This window comes from Daphnia pulex, chromosome 10 (assembly GCF_021134715.1).
Source record: "Daphnia pulex isolate KAP4 chromosome 10, ASM2113471v1".
Classification (NCBI taxonomy): domain Eukaryota; kingdom Metazoa; phylum Arthropoda; class Branchiopoda; order Diplostraca; family Daphniidae; genus Daphnia; species Daphnia pulex.
Genome location: NC_060026.1, coordinates 261,878 through 286,342, shown reverse-complemented (window position 1 = coordinate 286,342; position 24,465 = coordinate 261,878). Strand labels below are relative to the sequence as shown.

The following is a 24,465-nucleotide window of genomic DNA, read 5'->3' as shown; positions in this document are numbered from 1 at the left end:
CTGCGAATCGATGATGAAATTTATCATTTAACGACAATTCAGGGCCTTGGAGCTTTCCGTTTCAAGTTATTTATTCAACGGATTTATAGTATGTATTTTGGATATAAGCATGTTTCATTTGTAGTTGTATATATTTAATTTAGACAAAAGAAAGATTCTCTGACTGACAAAGTTTATTCTGATAGAAATGGGTAGACAACACGCAGGCAATCTGTTGGTAACAGAAATTTTAAAACACAGTGTAGTGTCCTATTAGTTTCCTTAAATGTTTATATTCTCATTCATTTGTACATCAATTAATTGTTTTGTGATTGTTTGCTTTTTACAGTTGTGACAGGAAAAACTTGGTTTGAGACTGCTCCATGATCAAACGTAAATGGAGTTGCTTGACAATTGACTATCCCTGCGTTTTGGTGAGTATTAGATTTACAGGTGACACTTGATGGTTACCTGATGGTTACACATGTTTTAATTTTTCTTATAAGTCTAGGCAGTTGCAGACTCAATGGCAATCGCAAAGCAAGGCGATATAATCTGGCATTCGGTGGCTACATCCTAGTAGATTCTAATTTAAGGATAATCTAGATCCGGTCTATGTCGGCTCTCCAACGTGAAGTACATCATTTAATTAACTTAAGTGTGTCATAAAAATCCAACTCTGCACTCGTAACCAATTGAGGAGTACCTAAAGTGCATTTTTTTAATTTTTGTGTTGTTTCTTTGGATGTTGTGAATATTGGAAAGCAAAGATTTGCAGTCAGAAGTGGTGGTGGACGTGTCTTGCCAACAAAATGGAACGTGTATGTCCGTCGCAATTCTACAGGTTATTTTATCTAATTGTATTTATTTATTTTGTCCTATCCTCGAAATTCTTTCATTTCTAATAATCTTTCTGCTCGACTCTTTTTCTAGCTTTTACCGTCAGTATCACAATCATAAAATCAAGAAAACGTCCATCCGAAATGTTTGACTCGGCCTTGACAGCTGAGAGACACTCGACAGTCGCCTATATAAAGTAGCCAGTTGTGGAACAGCATTGGTGTCCAGTGTTGAAGAACTAACATTTTGACCGGTATGACTCGCCAAGAGATCCAGTGAGGGTGTTGTTTGTCGCCAAAATGCCCTTTCAGTTAAATTCGATTGCACCTTTTTTAAAAGTTCATTTCAGTTGAAGGAGAAGCAGCATCCGTCGGATGGAAGACGAAATTGAGATCGATGGGCTCGATTTAAAATAAGCCCCTTACATGTCGCTGAGGAATAAGAGATTGATCAGTACCCTTGAAGGCCTTGAACGGAACGACGCAACCGAAAACGGAATCAGCTGGTCGATCTGACTTCGTCCGTCCTCCTTTAAGTGACGAGATTTCAGCACTTTACCCTCTTCACAGTTCCACACAACAAGTGAGTTGTCTATTTTTCGTTTTCTTTTTGAATTCATCGTTGAGTCGAAAGTAAAAAAGTACCCAGGTAGCTAAATTCTGTTGTCGAGCACTTAACTTCGTTCCCCTAAATCTATTTTTAAAATGCTGACAATAATCATGGTCGTCTCTCCTGTTCCTCTGGGCCCCATTAAAAATTAAAATATTATTTGGCTTGTCCCACTCGTCGATCGAGATTACCGAAAGAAAATTGTGGGACCGTATTTTAGGGTACATTTGACTTGTAGTTAAAATTTCCATGGCGAATTAGAAAAAAGAGTGATTTCATTATTTTATTCAGTAATTTAGAGGTTTAATATGTACACAATATTACCACATGCCTTTCATACTATTATAATTACTAGTTGCGTGTAGAGTATGCTTAATTTGCACCTTCCAACACATTTTGCAAGAATTAGACTTGTATTTGCTTCTTCAGAAATCTGTGTCAATCTTCTATTATGTCATAGGTCATCTTGGTCAGCGGTAACAGTTCCTCCAAAGTCTTGATTCTTTCAGCCGATCCTTTTTGACATTCTCTCTTCTCGTTTTCGATCATCATCCGGATGTACTCCGGAGTCGTGAGCGGATTGCCGGCATCCTGCTTGAGACAGTGGTTCAATTCCTTGATCATGTCTATGCTTTTAACAATGTCCTTTTTCAGGAGGTCGAGATCGTTTCTCAGTGCTGTCACCAGCTCTTCGGCGTCCATCTTCTCTCCCTTGGCCTTTTCGTATTTTTCCCGCATCTCCTCCAGCGTGTGCGTCTCCTCCACGTTTCTGCCGTTCCAGCGGAATTGTCCTTTTTCGTGCTCTGTGCTTAAACAGTTGCAAATTTTACATACCGGGTCATTTGCTTCATTGGCCGCATGTTGAATAGCAAGCGCAAGCCAATTGAAGATTGGAATGGCAGCTGATGCCTCTGTAATTTCGTAGAATGCTTCACAGTGTGCTATTTCAGTACTGGGATGGCAGTGGTCCTGGCAAGTCCTCTCGCAATTTTTGCAGCTCAGCGCGGTTGAAGGGACAGGATCTTGTACGTACTTGGCGACTTTCACTTTTATTTCAAAGTTTTGATTGGCGTCCACTTCCATTTTGTGCAACTCGATGAAGGTTTCTTTCTTTAGCAGCTCCTCCATTTGAGTCAAATGTTGTGGGATGACGTCCTGCATCCACTTGAGTTTCATTTCCAATTGGTGTCGGTTTTTCAAAAATCCTTCGGTCATTTTCAGCGATGTGGTTGGTCGTATCAGATTCTTGGGCGATTTGGGTGCGGGAAATGCGAATGTAAAACTAAAGTGCGACTTACAAAGCGGGGTTGGTAGTTAACCAGCAAGAGGCGAGGGCCAAAGTTTAACTGATTGCGTCGAAGGCAGATTTGCGACTGACTGTTAGTCCATTCAATCCCATTGCTTTTGTACTAGTTTTTCGTCGAAACAGGTTTTAACCGCGACGCCTTAAGCTGTGCCCACTTTCCCACCGGTTGCCAAGTCAGAATAGTGTACTTCCCTATTCCCATCGTGTTCATGATCACGTCACAGATCGAGGAGGAGGGAGGACTAAAAAAGGTTTCGTCATGGTTGATATTAGAGTCCTGGGAAAAAATTCCCCATTTCGTAAGCTATCGGGAAAAACAACAATCAGAAGGTCGTAACTCATAAAATTCGCATATTGTGGCAAAGAATCAAGCTGCTGTATCTCCATTCAGGTTTATTGTCCATTGCTTTTTACACTTTTTTTAAATTTTCTCAACCAAATTTAAAAATGTTTTCATGTTCGAACTACTTGAAATGACTAATGTTGAATTTGAACCGATCAAAATGTTTTAAGAAAGATGTACTTGTTTGATGTAGTCCACTCCCATATTTTCCCCGTCTGGCTCGAAACCTATTTAGTCATTCTAACTAGTCAGTTTCATTCCATTCATTAAGAGAGAAAAAATCTGACGAAGTTGTAAGAAGTGGGTTTATCAGTGACGTCAGTTCTCCTTGTAGTAATTCAGTGGCTGTTCCGCTTTTGTGGTTGGTGGGATAAAGGACTAAGGGGTTTTCCGTTTTTAGATAGGTCAATGACGTTTCGCCATCATTATGACGTCATTGTGAGTTGTGAACAAAAAAGAATGGACTCAACTGGAAGACCGTGGAAGACATCATTTCATATTCTTTATTAGCAAGTCGACACCACTGATTTTTCAGATATCTCAGTAGATGACCAGTTCTCAGCAGCAGTCTCATGATTAGGGTATACGTTGGAGATATAAATGTTGACATTAGTCATGACTCGCTTATTATTAGACAGCATCGTCGCGTATCAAGCTATCCAATCTGAAAATTAAAAGCGACACATACGGCCCTATCGGTATTTCGTTGATTCGTTTCTCTTGGTTTTACAAATGAAAATTCTAAATCTAGAGAACATAAAGGCCTCCTTCCTCCTGTGTTGAACGTTTGCCTTTGAATAATTTTGCGCTGATTCCTCCTTTTTTTTAAAAAAATCTTTTGTTCAAATTTCTCGTCGCAATCGGTCGATTCAGACGATACGAAATTGTTAGTTGAAATGCGCTGAATTGTTTTTTCTATTTCTGTTCACTGATGCTGGGCCGGATGCGTAAATGGCCGCGTCGACGGGCAGAATAACCGCCTCCCTGTAATCATCAATTTGTTGCGGCTAACCGGAGAATGGGAAGAAGAGGAAGAATCATCGAAATTCCAATGCAAAGATGGCATAGCAGCTCCCATTCCTGGTAATGTGAAATTTGCTCTTTTCTTTCTCTAGATGTGTTAATACGGGCAAGTTTAATGGTAGTATTTTTTTTCTCGCATCATCAATGATCCAAGGTTTTAAAATGGTCTTACCGGAAGTAAACGCGCCAAGTCAAAAGTGAAGTCCAGTTAAGTCGTCTAGATTGCTTATATTATTTTGATATTTTGGAACTTAGTCGAGATTTTGCTTTTCATAAAGTAGTAGGCCTAGTGATGCGATTAGAAACTAACAATGTCAGAGCTAGCTCTTCTCATGGGATTTTTCAGTTGATGGTGATCAAAATTGTAATAGTTAATATTCGTCTGTCTTTGGTTGCCAGTAACAGATCCGGTTCGGTCGTCATCGACTATTACCATAACAGTTTGGGCTTTTTGTGCTCATCTTTTTTAATTCGTCGGATATTTTTTTCACGACGTGTGTCAAAAAAGTTAATTTTCGATTATCAATCATCATCGATACACAAGATTTCAGACCGCTGATGATCCACTGAAATTTAAAATTATTCAAAGCATTTTCTTTTTACATTAATAAAAGGGGGCGAGTGGGTGTATTGGATAAGGCGTCATTTAGGAAAAGGTGCAGTGGTGCACCTGGGGACCAGGGTTCGAACCCCGTGGTGAGTATTGTTGGTTGGTCATACACCCGCTCTGGCGCCACTGTGGCGTCATTTGGACCCCGTGACTTGATGCAGGAGAGGGAACTCGGGAGGGTTGGCTGGGGGACGGTTTTCGTCGATATTGGGATCGGTCCAATATTCCTCAGTCGGCGCAAAAGGCAAATGAAATGTGGGATAATGGGAAACTGGCGCTGTATATCTGACAGTGCAAGGTGCCCTTGTTTGCGCAGTCATTGGGTTAATTGCCTTGTTTCCGTCGTGTTGAATTGGGAATGTGTTGCATACAAGTGGGTGCTGGCTCTATACGCTAGTCGAATAATCTCGGTGATCATATGCGTAATTGCTTCCGCTGGAATCCAACAATGTTGTCCTTGTCATACACCGCCCGGTGTATCATGTGGACAACAACTTGTGAACTGCGTGTATGTGAGGGCGTTTCGTGCTAGTTTCAGATCCGTATATCCAGGTTACAGAGCCGGGCAGTGGCGTCCCCGGCCCCACCCACTATCATTGTTAAAATTGTTATATCAATTATTGTATTCTTGGTATCAACAAGTAGTACACACACACAGCGGCGGATGTGCTCTCTCTCCTTGCTTATTACATAATATTGAAACTTTTTCTGTTTCTTTTTTTGTGAACTAATAACGAACGAACGAATTTAATCATATAGTTTCCCGTGCTGTATTGCATTAGCAGAAATTTGAGAGAAGTGATGTGCGTTTGTCGTTGAAGGCGTCAAATGTTTTTAATTAGCCCAATATTTCATTTATTCATTATATCATTTTTCTTTTTTCCCCAGGTTCAATGGTGTTTTGCCTGGATGCGTCGATGGCAATGTCGACGGCCTCGACAGAATAAACGGCTTCTCTAATCATTTGGAGTTGACAACCCGTCGAATACAGAGACAGCAGCACATAATACTGGTATGTGGAATTAATTTTTTGATTTTCCCCTGTGTGTGTCAGTACGGCCAAGTATCTGATTTTTTATTTTCCTCATCCGGAAGGCTCACCTGAAGTACTACGCGTTGCCCGTCATTTAAATTGAGGTTCGGTTCTTTTGCCAGGCGCCAGTTGAATTTGCGGATGTCAAGTTGTCGATTCATTGAATGGCGATTGAAGTTCGGCCTCAGCTTGATTTGCTTTGATTAGAGAACCGTGAAAAATGAGCTTGGTCTGAATCTCGAACTAAGTAGGCACAGAAAGTGCAAGACTGTCTGCTTTTCTTGTTTCTGTTTGTGGTAAAGAATAGGACGTTGCTTGAAACCACCGCATCGCACCTTACGTGTGTACTTGGACTTCGTACCTTACGTAGGGTTGGTGCAGCGATGCGATTAGATTTATCTTTGTGCCAGCATCTCTGATAGGGTCTTTCGGATGATGATGATCAAAATTGTAAAATGTTGATAATCATAGTCTTTGGGTTTTACGTTGGTTTCTAAAGAGATTTCTAGATCGTTGGTAATGAAGACGGTGATATTACCAACGACTAAAGACTCCCGAGATAAAATTAAGCCGAGGATTCCGCATTTTTGGTGTGGCGATTCCTCCTGGTTGTGCGGACTTGTGACATTATCTGGGCAACTGAAATGTTTAGCGGCGCACTCAACATTTCAGTTTTTCTTGTTCGAGTCGAAAACTAGTTTGAATGACCGACTTAACATTTTTTTTACCACAATCCTAGATAAATATAGAAGAAAAAAATGTACTGAAATAGGCTCCATCCCACTTTGCTTCTCTGTATTTAGCAGCCACTTTAGCTATACATAATTTTTTATTCTTCATAGAACAAATCAAAAATTAAATGGAAGACAATTGAAGTGCCATTTGCGCCCAATAAATGGATAAGATGACTGGCAACACTTTCTCCTCAGTCTCTGGTGGATTGCTCGGTCAGTCCTTGCTCGCCTCTGCTTTGAGTTTCTCTAAAATTATTTAAAAAAATAAGAAAATGAGGGGGCACATTTTTAAAAAAAGGAAACGAAAGGGTTATTTAGACGTGACAAAACAAAGAGAGGGTGGGATAAAAGTGGAAGGCTTTTCTTTGATGGTAATGGAATAATACGGTGCTTACCTGTTGTTACTATGGAATGGATTCCTTGATGCTTGCTGCTCTATTTACATCACCGTAGTTTTTTCTCGAATCAACTTGGAAATTTCGATTGGAATATTTTCCCATTTTTCGGCCAAATGAATGGCCATCTCGTTTTTCTCGTTTCTGATGTTAGCGTCCACATTTTCCGCTCGTAAAAGCTGTAGTGCGGCACCAGCCGATTTTTCCCTCAATGCACAGTGAAGGGCAGTGTCTCCTTTGTTGTCTTTTGCATTCATATCAATCGACTGGCAAAGAATTGTCTCGAACAATTTGTCTGGTATGGTTGGCCACATTGCAGCATAGTGCAGCCCCGTCATACCGTCGTTGTTTTGTATGTTTACGTTTGCAACTTCCAGCAGTAGTTCCGTTTTAGTATTTGATTGATTGTCCAACACCCTCATTAGAGGAGTGTCCCCATGGTAGTGGTCTTGCAAATTGACATCGCCAGGACACATTTCCATCATTTTCCTAATTTGTTCGATTGCAATCTCGTCTTCCATAATGGCAAGGTGAAGTGGCGTGAAACCAGCATCGTCAGTGTTGCCTTTTGCCTTGTACTTCAAAAGCTGCTCAACAATTTTGTTCTTGTATTCCAAGTTCAATTCGTCTTGTATTGCCAAGTCAAGGGCGGTGTCTCCATCTTCGGTTTCCACGTTCACATCGGCCCCGTTCTCCAACAGCGATTTGACTTTCCTTGGTGATCCTATTTTAGTTGCCCAGTGAAGGGCGTTGAATCCTTCGTCGTCGGTCATGTCGACTTTTTCTTTAGGGATGGCGTCCAGGATCTCTGCAAAAATTGTGGGAGGGCAAGCCAATTTGGCGATTACGTGAAGAATTATTTCTCCTTTACTATTGGCTCTGTCAACTGGCATGGACAGTTTCTTCATTTTTTTTAGAATGTCCATGGCTATCTTCCATTTGCCTCCGTATAGCGCCAAATGCAGGGCCGAGTCGTCGATCAAATTGACGCCGGCCAAGTCTATGCCGTCGATACATAATTTGGCATCGTCTTTTTTCGAGTCTAAATATTGCAGGGCGATATGAAAGGTGTTTTGTCGCGACGACTTGCTATCGGTGGGTTGGTGGACGGCGCCTTTGTCTTCAATCAAGTGGTTTTCGAGATCGTCTCTTGAAAAAGCTCGGGCCCAGTCGAGCAGAGTGTAGCCATGGCAATCGACTTGGTTGATGAATTGGCTCGAGTAATTTGACAAAATCCTCTTGAATTCCGGTAGTCCTTCCTTCTCGAGAATGGCTTGGTAGTAAGGAATCAGTTTGTCTTGCTTTGCAATCGAGTCGTATCGAATGGCGTTGACACCTGCACCGAAGAGTGTTTCTTTTTCGTCGGGGAGCGATCCACATGTCACCGTTTTCCATTTTTTCCCTTCGCCATTGGCAGTTTGGAACACGTACGAGGCGAATTTCTGGCAGTTTGCCGACCACACATGATAGGCTGTGCTCAGTTGACTGCTATACAGAATGCTTTCTAATAAATCTTCCAGGGGCATGTACTTGCCCTGCGCAGTCGTCAACTCTTTCACTGGCAAAAGTCGCGGTCCAATTTCCTCCTCGTTGACATCGAAGACCGATTCTAGGACGTCCGCTTTGTTTGGCGACTGTTGCAGAATGACGTACTTGCCATTCTTCTCAAACGACCACCACATTGCTGCAGATTCTGACTCGGGTATTTGATTTGTTCTGAAAACGGCAAAGGCGTGAAACGCTATTGACACGTTCGGCACTACGGGCAGGGGGTTGGAGTAGACCCCGATGTCAAAGATTAGATTTCCAAAAGATTGTTTTAAAATTTTGAATTTCGCCGACTTGCCAGGAGACGCGTATTTATCGCGATCGCCATCACGTTTCGAATCCTCCTCTTCCATTTCCTCTTCCATTTCCTCTTCCATTTCCTCTTCCATTTCCTCTTCCATTTCCTCTTCTTCTTCCTCCTCTTCTTCTTTCTCTTCTTCCTCCTCGTCCCGTCTATAGCGAACCTCTTTCAAGACGTTGAGGATCAACTCCAAATCGGAGATTTCGGTGGTCGTTGCTCTTGTTTGATCAACGTGCTGAACATGGAGTATCTTTCCTAGAAACAGTTTGCCTTTGGGCAGGGCACACGAAGTAGTTGACATGTCGGTTGGTGTCCCAAACCTGTTTCAATTAATGCAATGATAATGATTCATCGGTGATAATGCGACGTGTCAAAGAGTCTTTTCTTACCGACACCAGCAGCACCAAGTCCAGAAACGTCGAGAACCTTTCGGGTGTGTCGGACGCAATGGGCGTGTTGTACGCGACGCAACACGCAAAATTGTTAAACCTTTCAACTGTCAAATGTCAACAATGCTCTCATCATTTAATCGTTATCTAGAGAACATGTCAAATGAAAAAAATGTCAATTTTCAAAGTCACTTTGGTTTTCTCTGTTTCACCAACCTGTTGATGAAATCCGAGTCCAAGTTGTAGTTGGCACTGTTCTCGACGTATCGTTTTTCCGATTAAGATGAATTAAGATGAACTGTCTTTTGATCACAACGAGTTTTGTTTTATTGCAGTTTTAACCGGTTTTAACTGATTTGGGTTTGATGTGATATGGACACTGTCGGATTGTGGAGAGAGCCACTTTGGCTGCGACTGTTCTCCTTTAGTTGTCGAGCGATACTGCCTCTAGCAACAGAAGTCAACTGCTGTTGTAATATGTCTGGGTGGATGCGACTAGAACGATGACTGTGTGCTTTTTGTTTCCGTTCAAACATATGCAAAAACTTGTTGGTCTGAATCCCCCCGTTTTCTTTCTTTCTTTCTTCCCTTCGTCTCTTTTTCCTTCTCCTTGTTTTCAGCCTGATGTAAAAAGAGGAGCAATGCGATAAAAGCAAAGTGGCAAATTGTAGCATTAGTGAGTCGCCTGACTCGACGATTTTTTATTTACTTTTTTTTTTAAAAAAATTTCATGCTTTTCTTATAAGGTATTGACTTTTAACCGAAAGTATTCAACCGGATTAATCGTGTCAAAATTAGGAAATGTTCTTTCTCTTCCGTCAGTGTCCAGATCATATTCTCTGCTATTCATTATTTGAAACAGATTGTTGAATAGCACTTGTTTTTTAAGTATTCTTTGAAGCATTATTTTCCTTGATTTCATCACTAGTTCGGCGGTCGCTTATAAAGTAAACCAGCTATGTGAATTTAACCTTGAAAGTCGTTGAATGTTTTTAAATAGCCTAATTACACATCATTATCATATTTTTTTTTTTTCGATTTCCAGTTAATTGGTGTTTTGCCGGAATGCGGGAAAGGCGGTGTCGACGGACGATGGACGCATAGGATAGCAGAACAAACGCCTTTCTGTGATCGTCAATTTGTTGCGTCTAACCGGAGAAAGCATGGAGATGTAGTGGATAGGATGGAGAGAGAAAAACCGTCGAATTCAACTACAGAGACAGCAGCACATATTCCTGGTATGTGAAATTTTCTCTATGCTTTCTCTAGATGTGTTTGAACGGGAGACTGTTTGGTAGTATTTGTTTTTCGAATTAATGGCTGCGCTATATGGAGCAAGATTTTAAATTGGGCTCACCGGAAGTAAACACGCTGCTAGTTTTTTTTTCTTTATAATTCATGTTTAGGTTTAGTTAAGCGAGGCTTATGCTGAATTTTAGATGATAAGTTGCCTTGATTGTTAATATTCTTTTGATGTTTTATTGAACTTGAGCCGAGATTTTGCTGCGATAGAGCAAAGGAATTTTGAGAATGTTGAGAAGTTGTTGCTTTGCTTATTGCGTTTCTGTTTGGGCGTCGTTTGAATCCACCGCATGTACCCGCATGCATGCATGTGGGACGGTATGGTGCAGTGATGCGATTAGAAACTTACAATGACATTGTTAGCTTTTCGGATAGGATTTTTTGGATAACGGTGATCAAAATTGTTGTCTCCACTTTTGTCTTTTGATTTGTGTGTCGTTTTCGAGGTCGATTGCCTTTTTATCGTGATTGGAGGCTTTTACGCATTGGTGTAGTGAATTTGTTTATCGCCCGAATTTTTATTTTAGCCGGAAGTGTCAGTCTCACCTCATTGTTGTTGCAGTTGCTTATCTGCGGTCTGCGGTGCTATAGTTAATAGCGGTTGCCTCATTTCCAGACCAAGTCAAATATGGAGGGGAAGTGAGCCATTTTTCATGTTCAGCAAAAGTTGAGCTGACTTACCTACGCCTCTAAACTGCTGAATGTATGTCATCGTCTTTAAGGGACTTGCGCTCGTTCTATTTGATTAGATATTAATGTAGGCTATTATCCTCCATCAGAATGTCAGAATGTGTCCTTGAAAGTTAATCAATCTCCGTCTCTGTGACTGCGTACGTATAGTAACTTATTTTGACATGTAGAACAAGGAAAGATGGAAGGGCAATATTTGCAGGTCAATCAATTAGAATCTAACTCAATTTAAGATGTGAACGTCATTCAAATCAATTAAAGTCAAAATCCGCTGTGGAGATGTTTTGACAATTCTTCTTAATATCAGCAAGTGAGCCCCCAACCCGCAGTGAAAAGCGATTTTTGCTGATGCGCATTTTCCCTGCCGAGTTTTCCGTTTAGTGATTTTTACATAACTTATCCCTTAAATGATGAAATTGACGTTTTCGCGACTATTAAAACCTTAGCTCTGAAGCAGCTCTTCGTTTCGTTCTAAAGAAACAACCGTCGACGATTGAATCTCTTTTGATATTTTTTCTAGTACGACCACTTGATAAAGGGAAAGAACAGTTGTTAAAGATAAAATTCTAAACGCTAAAAAATACTAGACAAGATTGACAAATGTGAGTTTCAGCGACCTTTTTATTCATCTTTAACTGTCTCAAAAATTTGTTCAAAGTCAATGATATAGATTGGATTCGGTGGTCAAACGAATCAAGACTATTAAAAAGATGAGACTGCCAGATGCGGTATGCGCCAGTGTCCATAGCTAAATCAAACCTTTTAACTGTTCTTTGACGAATCCGGCCGCATTTCCCACGATGTCGTCCGTCATCTTGGCCAGTGGCAACAATTCTTCCAAGCTCTTGATTCTCACCGTGAATCCGTCTTTACGTTCGTTCTTCTCGTTCTCGATCATCATCCGGATGTACTCTGGAGTCGTGAGTGGATTGCCGTGCAGCGCGTTCCTTTTCAGTTCGTTGTGCAAGACTTTGATATCGTCGATGGCTTTGACGATGTCCTTTTTCAGGATGTCGACATCCTTTTTCAAAGCTATCACCAGCTCTTCGGCGTCCATCTTTTTCCCCTTGGCCTTTTCGTACTTTTCCCGCACATCCTTGAGGGTTTGCGTCTCCTCCACAATTTTGTAGGTCCATCGATGTTTTTCGTTCTCGTGACTTTTGCTGCTGCAGTTGCAGGGACAGACTTTGCAGTCGGCCTCGCGAAATGTATTCACCACTTTTTCAGCCAGAAAACCAAAGACTCCGCCGGTCAGATTTTCCGAAGAAAACGCTGGGCACCAACCCATTAGCAAATTAGGATCGCATGGATAGTGGCAGGTCGTTTCGCAACTTGCGCAGTTCATCGCTGTCAGGCGCTCGACGGGCACCTTTAATTTTTTGGAGACTGGCACTCTGATCTCAAAATTCTGATTGGCGTCCACTTCCATTTTGTGCAACTCGATGAAGGATTCTTTGGTTTTCAACTCCTCCATTTTAGTTAAATGCTTCGGGATGGCGTCCTTGGTCCATCTGAGTTTCATTTCCAGCTGCTTTCTGTACTCCAAGACTTCAATGGTCATTTGCAGCGATTTAGTTCGCATATCTGACAGCTCGTTGAAAAAAGATTTGAAATTCTTCATTCCGTTTTTCCATTCGATTGGCGAAGACTCGTCTTCTTCATCTTGATTATTAACGTAAATGGCGCCGTTGTTGAATTTTTGATAGCACGGCAATCCTTTGGAATCTGTCTGACAGGGAAGTTTGGCCTCTTTGATGGCATCCAAGACTAGCGGTCGTTTTCCGTCGGCAAAAGTGGCGAGGAAATGGACGTTTTCTTTGACGTCTTTGCCGAAAATGGACAGGACGGAATTGAAAATGTATTTTTGCGAAACGGTGAGACGGGCATCAGACGATTTCACGACGAAGCCAACTGCATCCAATTCCTTGATTGATAAATATTTATACATCGTTCGTTATTGAATAATGTATACTGAACAACACAGAAATAGTAGAAAAGTGTACCTCGATGCCATTTTTATGTTTAAAGAGTTTTTCGATGGCCGATGTGATTTCCTTGTCTCGCGCAATTCCTCCGGTGTCTCCAAATCCCGGCGTGTCTACAATAGTCAGGGAAAATGGAATGCGGAATCCATTTTGATGGTGTAGATCGTAGGCCGTGACTCCTTGCGTTTGACTATTGGCTTGCGACCCTCCCCTAACATCTTCGTCGACGAGAATAAAGCGAAAAGGATCGTCCCATTCGACTCCCAGGACGTAATTGACCATGGCATTGATCCACGTCGTTTTTCCCGATCCAGTTTCCCCCGTCAGTAAAATAGTTTTGCTCGTGTTACACTCGAATGGGTTCGGTTTGCCTAAAGAGTATCGCTTGACTATGGCCGACGCCTCTGAGAAGTCGGCCGTGTTTTTATCTAAAGGTAATTTCCACAACTTCATATTGTTCTCGAGTCTGACATCGGTGCATTTATTGACGATGGTAATTGCAAGTCTCTCATTTGATCGGTTAGGCATTTTATCTGTTAACTAAAATCAAATTAAAATTTAAGAATGGCGTGTTCATCGTTGAATTAATTCAATGGAAATACTTGGTGTTTTAGTTTTCCACTTGAAAAGAAATTCAACAAAGGACCATTTAAATCTATGCAACGGCTAATGAAAGGTAATTCGGTTCAGGTGCATGAAATACGTATACAAAATGAAAGTGTCACTTACAAGTGGATTTGGTAGTGCAAGAGCCGATTGCTATGGTTATATTTGACTTTGACAAAGAATTGCGACTGACTGTTAGTCCTTCAAATTCATGGGCTTTTTTTAAATTGACTAGCTCTTTCATCGAATCAGGTTTCATCCGCCCTTTTTTTTACGCTACAGTTTAAACGGCAGACTTGTTATTTCCGTGGGTTTGTATAGGAAACGGGTTTTGCGGTGACATTTGTTCTCCAGTTATAGTTTTCAGTGGTCCGCTTTGATACTATACTTTGTGTGATTTCTTCATTGATGAAGGTAAAGCAAAAACGGGATGCTGAGATTAAAAACGTGATTCATGACCACTGGAATTTGATTTAGTATTGAACTAGGCCGTGGGTTTTTTTTTAAATTCTGTCATCATAACTCGTTAGTCACTGTTAAAACGGATACCACTTTTTCGTGGTATCCGTTTAAACGATCAATCAAAAGAAACCGGAACCCCCACCCCCTCCGGAAATTGTTAGATTACAAATTACACTTTTTTCTTTTCCCGCCATTTTCCTAATTTTAAATTGTTTCCGTCTTCTCAATTTCTCGATGGCTTCCACCTGAATTGTCTTTGATTAGAATTTGCTAAATTGAAATTTATTCGTTGCTTTATCGATGGACAAAACAGTTAATGAGTCTTAATATTGTGAATAACTAAAAATTGTATTCTTTTTTCAAAATCGACGATGCGCAAACTGATTTAGTGATTTCATGCTGTATTCACAATAATAGCAACATACATTATGAGAATAACACATGTCTTTTACCCTACTTGCGGCTTTAAAGGCAAGAAATCGATGTCATCAGTAGATTTCCAGTCACCTATGTGCAAGGATCAGTCCTTCAGCTGTTCTTTGACGAATCCGGTTGCATCTTCCATTATGTCACCGGCCATCTTGGCCAACGGCAATAGTTCCTGTAAACTTTTGATTCTCTCCTCCGATCCTTCTTGACCAGTCTTTTTCTCGTTATCGATCATCATCCGGATGTACTCCGGAGTCGTGAGTGGATTGCCGTGCAGCGCATTATTTTTGAGCTCATTGTGCAAGACTTTTATTTCGTCGATGGTTTTGATAATTTCCTTTTTCAGGAGGTCGAGATCGTTTCTCAGTGCTGTCACCAGCTCTTCGGCGTCCATCTTCTTTCCTTTGGCCTTTTCGTAATTGTTGCGCATATCCTCCACGGTATGAGTCTCCTCCACGTCTTTGCAGATCCAGCGGAATTGTCCTTTTTCGTGCTTTGAGCTCACGCACTTGCAGATTTTGCATTGCGGGTCGGTGGCCGCATTAACTGCATGTTGAATGCCGAGTGCCAGCAAACCAAGAAATGGAATGGCGGCAAATGCTCCCGTAATTTCGCAGAAGGCTTCGACGTGAGCTATTGCTGTGTTAGGATTGCAATCGTCTTGACAAGTCCTCTCGCAACTGTTGCAGCTCAGCGCGGTGGAATTGATGGGATCTTGTATCTTCTTGGCGACTTTCACTTTAATCTCAAAGTTTTGATTGGCGTCGATTGCCACGTTGTGCATCCTGACGATTTCTTCTTTCTTCCGCAACTCCTCCATTTGTGTCAAATGTTGCGGGATGCCGTCCTGCATCCATTTGAGTTTCATTTCCAATTGACGTCTATTTGCCAAGACTTCTTTGGTCAGTTGCAGCGATGTAATCGACATTTCTGACAGGCCGACGAAAAACGACTTGAAATTTGTCATTCCGTTCTTCCATTCGATGGGTGACATGCTGTCATCTTCATCTTGGTTGTTGGTGTAAATGGCGCCGTTGTTGAATTTCTGGTGGCAAGGCAGCCCCTTCGAGTCCATCCGACAGGGAAGCTCGGCTTCTTTAATGGCCTCCAAGACTGGCGGTTTTCTTCCATCGGAAAAGGTGACGAGGAATCGGATATTTTCTTTAACGTCCTTGCCGAAAATTCCCAAAACTGAATTGAAAATGTATTTTTGAGAAGTTGTTAGACGGACGAGTGCGGATTGGACCACGAATCCAACGGCATCCAATTCCTAGGTTAATAAATATTTTTATAAGCTAGATTTTTATTCTCGCTGATGAATAGAATTAACAATAATTAATACCACAATTCCGTTTTTATCTCTGAAGAGTTCCTCGATGGCCGTAGTAATTTCCTTGTCTCGCGCAATTCCGCCGGTGTCGCCAAATCCCGGTGTGTCTACAATAGTCAGCGAAAATGGAATGCGGAATCCATTTTGGTAATGGAGGTCGTAGGCTGTAACTTCCTGAGTCTGGCTGTTGGCTTGTGAGCCTCCTCTGAGATTTTCGTCGACGAGAATAAAACGAAAAGGATCGTCCCATTCGACACCCAGGACGTAATTGACCATGGCGTTGATCCACGTCGTCTTTCCCGATCCCGTGGCTCCCATCACCAAAATAGTTTTGCTCGTTTTGCATTTTAATTGGTTGGGTTTGCCAAAAGAGTATCGCTTGACTATGGCGGATGCCTCCGAAAAGTTGGAGGTATTTTCCAATGGTAATGTGCACAACTTCATCTGATTCTCGTGTCTGAAATCGGTGCATTGCTGTGCGATGGAAATGGCCAGTCCATTATTTGTTTGGTGGTCATCCATTTTTATCAAACTAAAATCAAGAAAGGAAAACAAGAAAACAAATATTAATTCAGGAATGGTTAATCTTAGAATTAATTCTTCGTTGGTTAATTTTGTGACAATCAATTCTCAATGTTGAGATATCGTACACAAAATGTGAATGCCAAATTAAAGTTTAACTTACTAAAGGAATTTCAGCTTTGGTACTTTTTTAAGTGTTGATTGCCACGGTTATTTCTGACTGTGTCAAAGACTTGCGACTGACTGTCAGTCCGTCAAATTCAAGGGCTTTTAAAAAAATACAAGGACTTTCATCGTAACAGGTTTCATCCGCCCTTTTTCCACGCTGTCGTTGAAACGTTGGATTTTCCGTTATTTTCATTGGGGTGGGAAGCTGTTGTCGAGGGTTAGGAAGCGGGGTTTGCGGTGACGTTATAGTTCTCCTGTTATATAGTTCAGTGTATCGCTTACACTATACGTTTATCAGTTCGTTATTGATGAACATGAGAAAGGGAATGCCGGCACTAAAAAAAGATTCACAACCATGAAATTTGATTTGTTGTGAAATAGTCCATGGGTTTTTTTCCTTTCTGGCCGCCACATAACCTGTTCGTCATTATTAAAACGGATACCGCTTTTTCGTGGTATCCGTTAATACAGATCAATTCATACTAATAGCAGCGGAAAAAAAGTTATTTTAATCCAGTTTTGTAATAATTTAGAACCTGGTCAAATATAGTTTTTAAAAAACTTAATTATATTTTTTATATTATTCCATGTTTTTTTAAGTGTCAAATCACAAAGATGTACTAGATTAGTTCACTTTTATACGTCATATGCTGTTTCGATTTTTTTGAATAACGCTAAAATCACAAATAGCCCTTCGTTCGGGTACTTGCTAACGGAGGTAGCGGACTATGTGAATAAATTAGTTAATCCATTAAAGCAACGCTAGATGTCACATGCAGAGATTCCGTATTATGATTTTATCGCCGCTTGTCGTGTTGGTGATGGCGGGTAGTGACGTGGGAGACCGGAGATATAGGACCGGTCGAAATAGGCCCCGACGAAATAGGCCCGGCAAATAGGACCGGACGAAATAGGACCATACGAAATAGGCCCACTTTTTAAATATTTTTAAAGCGGTCCTATTTCTCCGTCAAAGTGGGCCTATTTCTCCCAATTAATTCTAAGTTCCATAAGGTACTCTGTCTGAAATATTTAAAAAAAATAAATTCGACCTACTCTACATGAGCGAGAAGGCGGAATAATCTACGAGAGATCCGCCACCGTATATATTCATTGCCGTAGCTCAAACCACGATGATTGATTTCACACATTGCCGTTTCGTTTTTCACATGTTAGGCAGCTGATTCCCGTCTTTATTTTTTGATGAACGTATTCCCCTTTATCTTAACTGTAAAATTCATTTTTTACAAACGTCGTTTTCACTTATTAACTATCGCTAATTTAAAAAAATGAACAAATTTCCGTGTTTTCTTCGCCATTTATTTGTTCCGTAGCTCGATCCCCCCTTCAGCGGCTCAGCCTTGAACGCGTCTCTCCCCTTTCAGCGGCTCAGCCTTGAACGCGTCTCCCCCCTCTACCTATGCCAGTACTCAGGTGAAGTAGGAAATGAACATGTTTGATGAAATAAATCTTACGGATTGATTTCAAACATATCCATAACAATTTCATGTTTTTTTTTTAAGCAACAAACGCATATCACTTTTAAGTTTCTTGTTTTATGGGGCTGACGCGAGGTGCTGCTCAAGCCGGCCAGAAGGGTGGTCGAGCGGGGGAGGCTGCACGCACTCATGGGAGAGGGGTGAGTGAAGGGGGGTTTACCTGGGCCATACCATACACGCCCATGTTTTCCCTTCTCCGTATATGTTAAAGGATGGACTAGTGGTTAGCAACTCGGGCTATGAATCTCAAGCGCTGGTGTTCGAATCTCGGCCATGTCGATAAAGATTTTTATTTACAAAATATTTTAGAAAATTAATAGCTCAACAGCATAAAGCGGTGTGGAACTATCCTGGCGAAATTGATGGTTTTTTCTTTTTTTAATTGATTTAATATACAGCACGAAAAGGAAATTTCTATTATAGTTGAATACCAAATGTGGTTTTGAAGATTTCCATCTATCGGTGATAGTAGCGTCACTAGCGTGGTTCAATAGCGTCATGAAGATGGCGTCATCTGCTCATCGTCAACTTCAGCGTTTAATTTACAAATAAGAAATAGAAATCTTATAAAAAAATTAAAATAGCTTCAAGATGTGTACATTTTATTTTTAATCATTTTAAAATTTGTATTGCAATTTTCGTTACATTTAATCTGTAAGAATTCGATTCTGAATCATTCTCATTTCAAATCGATTCACACACATAGCAGACGCTAACACATCAAGCGTCATCAATAGCGTGGTCTATGGTGCAATGCTATCACTGGAGTAAGGCGTTTATCTTCTATTCGGGTATGTTAGAGAACTCTTATCATGTTATTTTCAATCTTTAGTTTCTAATATTGTAATTATCAACTTGTGTGGATAGGTAGCGTCATGATTGGCCTACCCTGATGGCGTCATGATCGCTGCTGATTGCCTTTCAAATAGGTTTTCAGCATTCTGCTTACACCTTTGGCATAGAGTCACATATTTCACAATCCAACATCAATTGGTACCAACAGCAGCCCTTCTCTCCATCATACAGAAGGGTCTGAGATCAGTGTTGGAGATGTGTGTGACAATTTTAATATGATGAAATTTATCTACCACCAAATTTTTACTCTTATGTTTTTGTTTTTCAGGATGGTTCGGAACAACCCATGGAAAGCTTATCACTCATTGATGCTGTGATGCCTGATGTTGTTGCAAGTCGTCAACAGCAAACCCAGAACAAACAGAAACCACAAGTGGTAAAGACAGAACCACCAAATTCCAATGGAGATGAACCCATGCATTCCAATCGTAAGATAGTCACTACTTTTTTTTGATCCCCTGAACTGCTTACTTATTTTCCCTTCAACTATTTAATGAAGGCTGGGAAGAGGAAACAGGAGTAGAGATACCTGCCAGCAAATCAACTGTACTTCGTGGCCATGAATCTGAAGTTTTCATCTGTCTGCGCCTGAACCCAACAACATTCAGAAGGGTGGAACTGAAGTTCCGAGCAACAAAGATGTCACCTCACTTGACTGGTATGTAAGTTGTGCTATGTAATGCTATGTGTAATGTAATGTGTATGTAAGCAAGTGCTTTTGACGGAAGTGTAAGTTTGGTTTTACTATTTCATTCGATTTGTTTTAATTTTATTTCATTTCAAGGTATTTGCTGGGATAACTGAACAGAAGTTTTAAAGAAAGACTGAAACAATTGACAAGGCAAAAGATTGGGAACCTGAATGCTATTCAGGTAACTAGTGCCAATACATTTTATACATCAATAAAAATAAGATAATGTGTTCTAAAATTCTTCGTCACGAAAATATAATTAAGTATCTCTACATTAATATTTTTTGTTTCTGATTTTCTTCTTTTTATCTGAACAGAGTGCAGGCGAGAAGCTTAAAGCTGCACTTGAACATACAGTGACGTCCTTAAGAAGCATTGTAGAAGAAATTCGTACTAAAGAAGATACTATACAAAAACTTCAAACGCATATCGAATCTATGCCACCTTCAGTACTAACAAGGTAATAAACTTTTGTTATCCACTTGAGTAACGAGATAGTTGTATCTCTTTCTTTTTAGAACATTTTATACTCAAAGAATACTGAGTATCGTAGCCAACGTCAAAAAATAAAATGAAGAAATGCATCGGGTGCTTGAAGATGTAAAAAGTGTGCAGCGTGAAATCAATTCAATACAGGGAAAAGTTGAGCGTACGTTTACCGTTACGGATGAAATTATTTTTCGGGTATCTATTACTACTATCAAAATGCTGATATTATTAATAAAAAAATGTTGTTACCTTTTTCTTTTTTTATTAGATGGCCAAATCGGATGAGATTGCCCGGCGTATTTACAATTATTTGATTTCATTGCAAACTGATTGCTCTGACATCCAAAAATTAGTGAAAGAATCTGGCAACTTGTCACGAGAGATAAAGGATTTAGAAGATCAAGTATGTTTCGCTAATTTTTGTTTGTTTGTTTGCATTATTGTCAAATAATGATGCTGTTTGTTTCGTAATCAGGCGGAGACCGAATTACGTAAGAATATTGCTACCAAAATTAGGCGACTGCAAAGTGACCTCGAACAGATACGGACGGAAAATCAGATTTTAGAAGAACGAGTCAGTACTAAAATTTAATTATTCATCTTAGTTTGTTTCCAGTCAGCCTCATTTTGTTCAAATTAAATTTTTCTCACTTCAATAAAGTTTAACATTCCAATATTCCATCTCATTCAGTGGCCATTAAGTGGATTGTACATTATACAACGCTACTATAATGCATTGATTTTAACCTTGTACTTCGTTTAAACAATCAAGAAGCTACCAAAAAATTAATTCGTTACGATGCAAGTTACTAACGACGATAAGCTAAGCTATTAAATAAGCCATAAATCAGGTTTCCTTCGTATTACGTTAGAATTGTCGAATTAAATGATTAATTGTTCCATGAATGCATTCTGCATTGCCAACACTTTCTCCTTTGCTTCAACTAGAAATCCTGAGAAAAAAGTGTAAAAATTAAGTAAAGAAATTACACGTTCCAGTAAAAATATTAACAGACCTTACATAAAATCGATAAGATCGGGATCTGCAACTAACAATTCCTTCTGAAGGTCATCAATCTGTGATTTCCATTCTCGAACTTCTGTTGCCAGTGTCTCAAGACTCAGCCTGCTCGCTTCTTTTACAGAAGCCAGTTGGACGGTGAAATCTAGAAGAGATGGGTCTTGTCAATTGTTTCAGTCTTTCTTTAAAACTTCTGTTCAGTTATCCCAGCAAATACCTTGAAATGAAATAAAATTAAAACAAATCGAATGAAATAGTAAAACCAAACTTACACTTCCGTCAAAAGCACTTGCTTACATACACATTACATTACACATAGCATTACATAGCACAACTTACATACCAGTCAAGTGAGGTGACATCTTTGTTGCTCGGAACTTCAGTTCCACCCTTCTGAATGTTGTTGGGTTCAGGCGCAGACAGATGAAAACTTCAGATTCATGGCCACGAAGTACAGTTGATTTGCTGGCAGGTATCTCTACTCCTGTTTCCTCTTCCCAGCCTTCATTAAATAGTTGAAGGGAAAATAAGTAAGCAGTTCAGGGGATCAAAAAAAAGTAGTGACTATCTTACGATTGGAATGCATGGGTTCATCTCCATTGGAATTTGGTGGTTCTGTCTTTACCACTTGTGGTTTCTGTTTGTTCTGGGTTTGCTGTTGACGACTTGCAACAACATCAGGCATCACAGCATCAATGAGTGATAAGCTTTCCATGGGTTGTTCCGAACCATCCTGAAAAACAAAAACATAAGAGTAAAAATTTGGTGGTAGATAAATTTCATCATATTAAAATTGTCACACACATCTCCAACACTGATCTCAGACCCTTCTGTATGATGGAGAGAAGGGCTGCTGTTGGTACCAATTGATGTTGGATTGTGAAATATGTGACTCTATGCCAAAGGTGTAAGCAGAATGCTGAAAACCTATTTGAAAGGCAATCAGCAGCGATCATGACGCCATCAGGGTAGGCCAATCATGACGCTACCTATCCACACAAGTTGATAATTACAATATTAGAAACTAAAGATTGAAAATAACATGATAAGAGTTCTCTAACATACCCGAATAGAAGATAAACGCCTTACTCCAGTGATAGCATTGCACCATAGACCACGCTATTGATGACGCTTGATGTGTTAGCGTCTGCTATGTGTGTGAATCGATTTGAAATGAGAATGATTCAGAATCGAATTCTTACAGATTAAATGTAACGAAAATTGCAATACAAATTTTAAAATGATTAAAAATAAAATGTACACATCTTGAAGCTATTTTAATTTTTTTATAAGATTTCTATTTCTTATTTGTAAATTAAACGCTGAAGTTGACGATGAGCAGATGACGCCATCTTCATGACGCTATTGAACCACGCTAGTGACGCTACTATCACCGATAGATGGAAATCTTCAAAACCACATTTGGTATTCAACTATAATAGAAATTTCCTTTTCGTGCTGTATATTAAATCAATTAAAAAAAGAAAAAACCATCAATTTCGCCAGGATAGTTCCACACCGCTTTATGCTGTTGAGCTATTAATTTTCTAAAATATTTTGTAAATAAAAATCTTTATCGACATGGCCGAGATTCGAACACCAGCGCTTGAGATTCATAGCCCGAGTTGCTAACCACTAGTCCATCCTTTAACATATACGGAGAAGGGAAAACATGGGCGTGTATGGTATGGCCCAGGTAAACCCCCCTTCACTCACCCCTCTCCCATGAGTGCGTGCAGCCTCCCCCGCTCGACCACCCTTCTGGCCGGCTTGAGCAGCACCTCGCGTCAGCCCCATAAAACAAGAAACTTAAAAGTGATATGCGTTTGTTGCTTAAAAAAAAAACATGAAATTGTTATGGATATGTTTGAAATCAATCCGTAAGATTTATTTCATCAAACATGTTCATTTCCTACTTCACCTGAGTACTGGCATAGGTAGAGGGGGGAGACGCGTTCAAGGCTGAGCCGCTGAAAGGGGAGAGACGCGTTCAAGGCTGAGCCGCTGAAGGGGGGATCGAGCTACGGAACAAATAAATGGCGAAGAAAACACGGAAATTTGTTCATTTTTTTAAATTAGCGATAGTTAATAAGTGAAAACGACGTTTGTAAAAAATGAATTTTACAGTTAAGATAAAGGGGAATACGTTCATCAAAAAATAAAGACGGGAATCAGCTGCCTAACATGTGAAAAACGAAACGGCAATGTGTGAAATCAATCATCGTGGTTTGAGCTACGGCAATGAATATATACGGTGGCGGATCTCTCGTAGATTATTCCGCCTTCTCGCTCATGTAGAGTAGGTCGAATTTATTTTTTTTAAATATTTCAGAGTACCTTATGGAACTTAGAAATAATTGGGAGAAATAGGCCCACTTTGACGGAGAAATAGGACCGCTTTAAAAATATTTAAAAAGTGGGCCTATTTCGTAGGGTCCTATTTCGTCCGGTCCTATTTGCCGGGCCTATTTCGTCGGGGCCTATTTCGACCGGTCCTATATCTCCGCCAATCATTGATGAATAGGTAACACACTTTTGGATTCTTAATTCATTCTGGACTAAATATTTTTAGACAAGTTTTTATGTGACCTGCAGGTGCTTGTGATGATAAGGATGAAATGGTCCTATCCAAGAGCTCTGTGTCTTCCAAAACTGAGGAAATTCTATTTGCTAGTTAGTTATTTTGAGAGAATTCTCATTGTCCCAAATGTGAGTTCAATATGGTGCATGCATTTTGAACACATTTACCCCTCTGCACTCATTCCAGATAGTTTCCATTAATGTCATATTAGATTGGAAGTTTCTAAACACTGGATTAATTTAGTCGGTTTCAGTAACTTCATTGTTTTTATAGTTTCTTTTAACAAAACCAGGAAATAGTTTTTTTCTCCTCTGAAGTAAGCTGTCATTTTTATTACCTACATAAGTTTTAAGCTTCACTACACACATGACATATCTGTAAATTATTCTTAAGTTTTACATACATTGTGAGTAATGGTGAATGTCCTTCACAGAAAATTTTAATTTATTGTATTTATTTTTGATGTGATGCTATAAGTTTATTTGACTTTATTTCAGGTTTCCATATTTCCGTGACGACCTGTGGACAAGAAATTGCTGCCACTCAAGTGGTTGACATGGACATCACTTGGGTTGTTAATGTAATTTAGGACAATCTATGATTGATTAGAGGTATTGTTGTCACTACAATTCAGTAAGAAAGAGGATTTATCAGTGTCAATAAATTTCAGTCAGGTTTGCCCCTTGCCGGATTTAAATCAGGTTTACTTCTCTGCACTGTGCCAT

At 40.1% G+C, this 24,465-nt stretch overlaps 3 protein-coding genes and 3 long non-coding RNA genes across 8 annotated transcripts; 2 read left to right on the top strand and 4 right to left on the bottom strand.

Annotated features, from left to right (window-relative positions):
* The first annotated feature begins 131 nt into the window (after nt 1-131).
* LOC124204472 lies at nt 132-24,465 on the top strand. Its single transcript, XR_006878900.1, has 11 exons — nt 132-217; nt 329-413; nt 486-615; nt 750-823; nt 913-1,072; nt 1,169-1,401; nt 4,049-4,160; nt 5,599-5,722; nt 10,156-10,348; nt 24,238-24,351; nt 24,411-24,465. It is a non-coding gene; the product is annotated as an uncharacterized LOC124204472 (long non-coding RNA).
* LOC124204464 (putative ankyrin repeat protein RF_0381) lies at nt 6,522-9,597 on the bottom strand. Its single transcript, XM_046601536.1, has 4 exons — nt 9,327-9,597; nt 9,111-9,257; nt 6,873-9,041; nt 6,522-6,723 (listed from the first exon to the last, which is right to left on the bottom strand). Exon 3 carries the CDS (start codon nt 9,020-9,022, stop codon nt 6,917-6,919), a length of 2,106 nt encoding a protein of 701 aa, XP_046457492.1. The 5' UTR covers nt 9,023-9,041; nt 9,111-9,257; nt 9,327-9,597; the 3' UTR covers nt 6,522-6,723; nt 6,873-6,916.
* LOC124204467 lies at nt 11,708-13,621 on the bottom strand. Its single transcript, XM_046601539.1, has 2 exons — nt 13,106-13,621; nt 11,708-13,026 (listed from the first exon to the last, which is right to left on the bottom strand). The coding sequence occupies exons 1-2, from the start codon at nt 13,613-13,615 to the stop codon at nt 11,851-11,853; spliced, it is 1,686 nt and encodes a 561-aa protein (XP_046457495.1). The 5' UTR covers nt 13,616-13,621; the 3' UTR covers nt 11,708-11,850.
* LOC124204466 lies at nt 14,540-16,691 on the bottom strand. 2 transcript variants are annotated; one of them, XM_046601537.1, is made up of 3 exons: nt 16,600-16,691; nt 15,927-16,446; nt 14,540-15,854 (listed from the first exon to the last, which is right to left on the bottom strand). In XM_046601537.1, the coding sequence occupies exons 2-3, from the start codon at nt 16,434-16,436 to the stop codon at nt 14,676-14,678; spliced, it is 1,689 nt and encodes a 562-aa protein (XP_046457493.1). In that variant the 5' UTR covers nt 16,437-16,446; nt 16,600-16,691; the 3' UTR covers nt 14,540-14,675. The 2 variants fall into 2 exon arrangements, with proteins under 2 accessions (XP_046457493.1, XP_046457494.1); XM_046601538.1 differs by lacking the exon at nt 16,600-16,691 and having other exon boundaries at nt 14,546-15,854; nt 15,927-16,556.
* Nucleotides 18,615-20,812, top strand: LOC124204469. The gene is made up of 9 exons (XR_006878896.1): nt 18,615-18,894; nt 18,971-19,155; nt 19,227-19,386; nt 19,458-19,616; nt 19,743-19,830; nt 19,967-20,109; nt 20,168-20,333; nt 20,407-20,541; nt 20,614-20,812. It is a non-coding gene; the product is annotated as an uncharacterized LOC124204469 (long non-coding RNA).
* Nucleotides 20,875-22,335, bottom strand: LOC124204470. Of its 2 annotated transcripts, none has more exons than XR_006878897.1 (6): nt 22,225-22,335; nt 21,964-22,148; nt 21,733-21,892; nt 21,503-21,661; nt 21,155-21,376; nt 20,875-21,091 (listed from the first exon to the last, which is right to left on the bottom strand). It is a non-coding gene; the product is annotated as an uncharacterized LOC124204470 (long non-coding RNA). The 2 variants fall into 2 exon arrangements; XR_006878898.1 differs by having other exon boundaries at nt 21,155-21,304.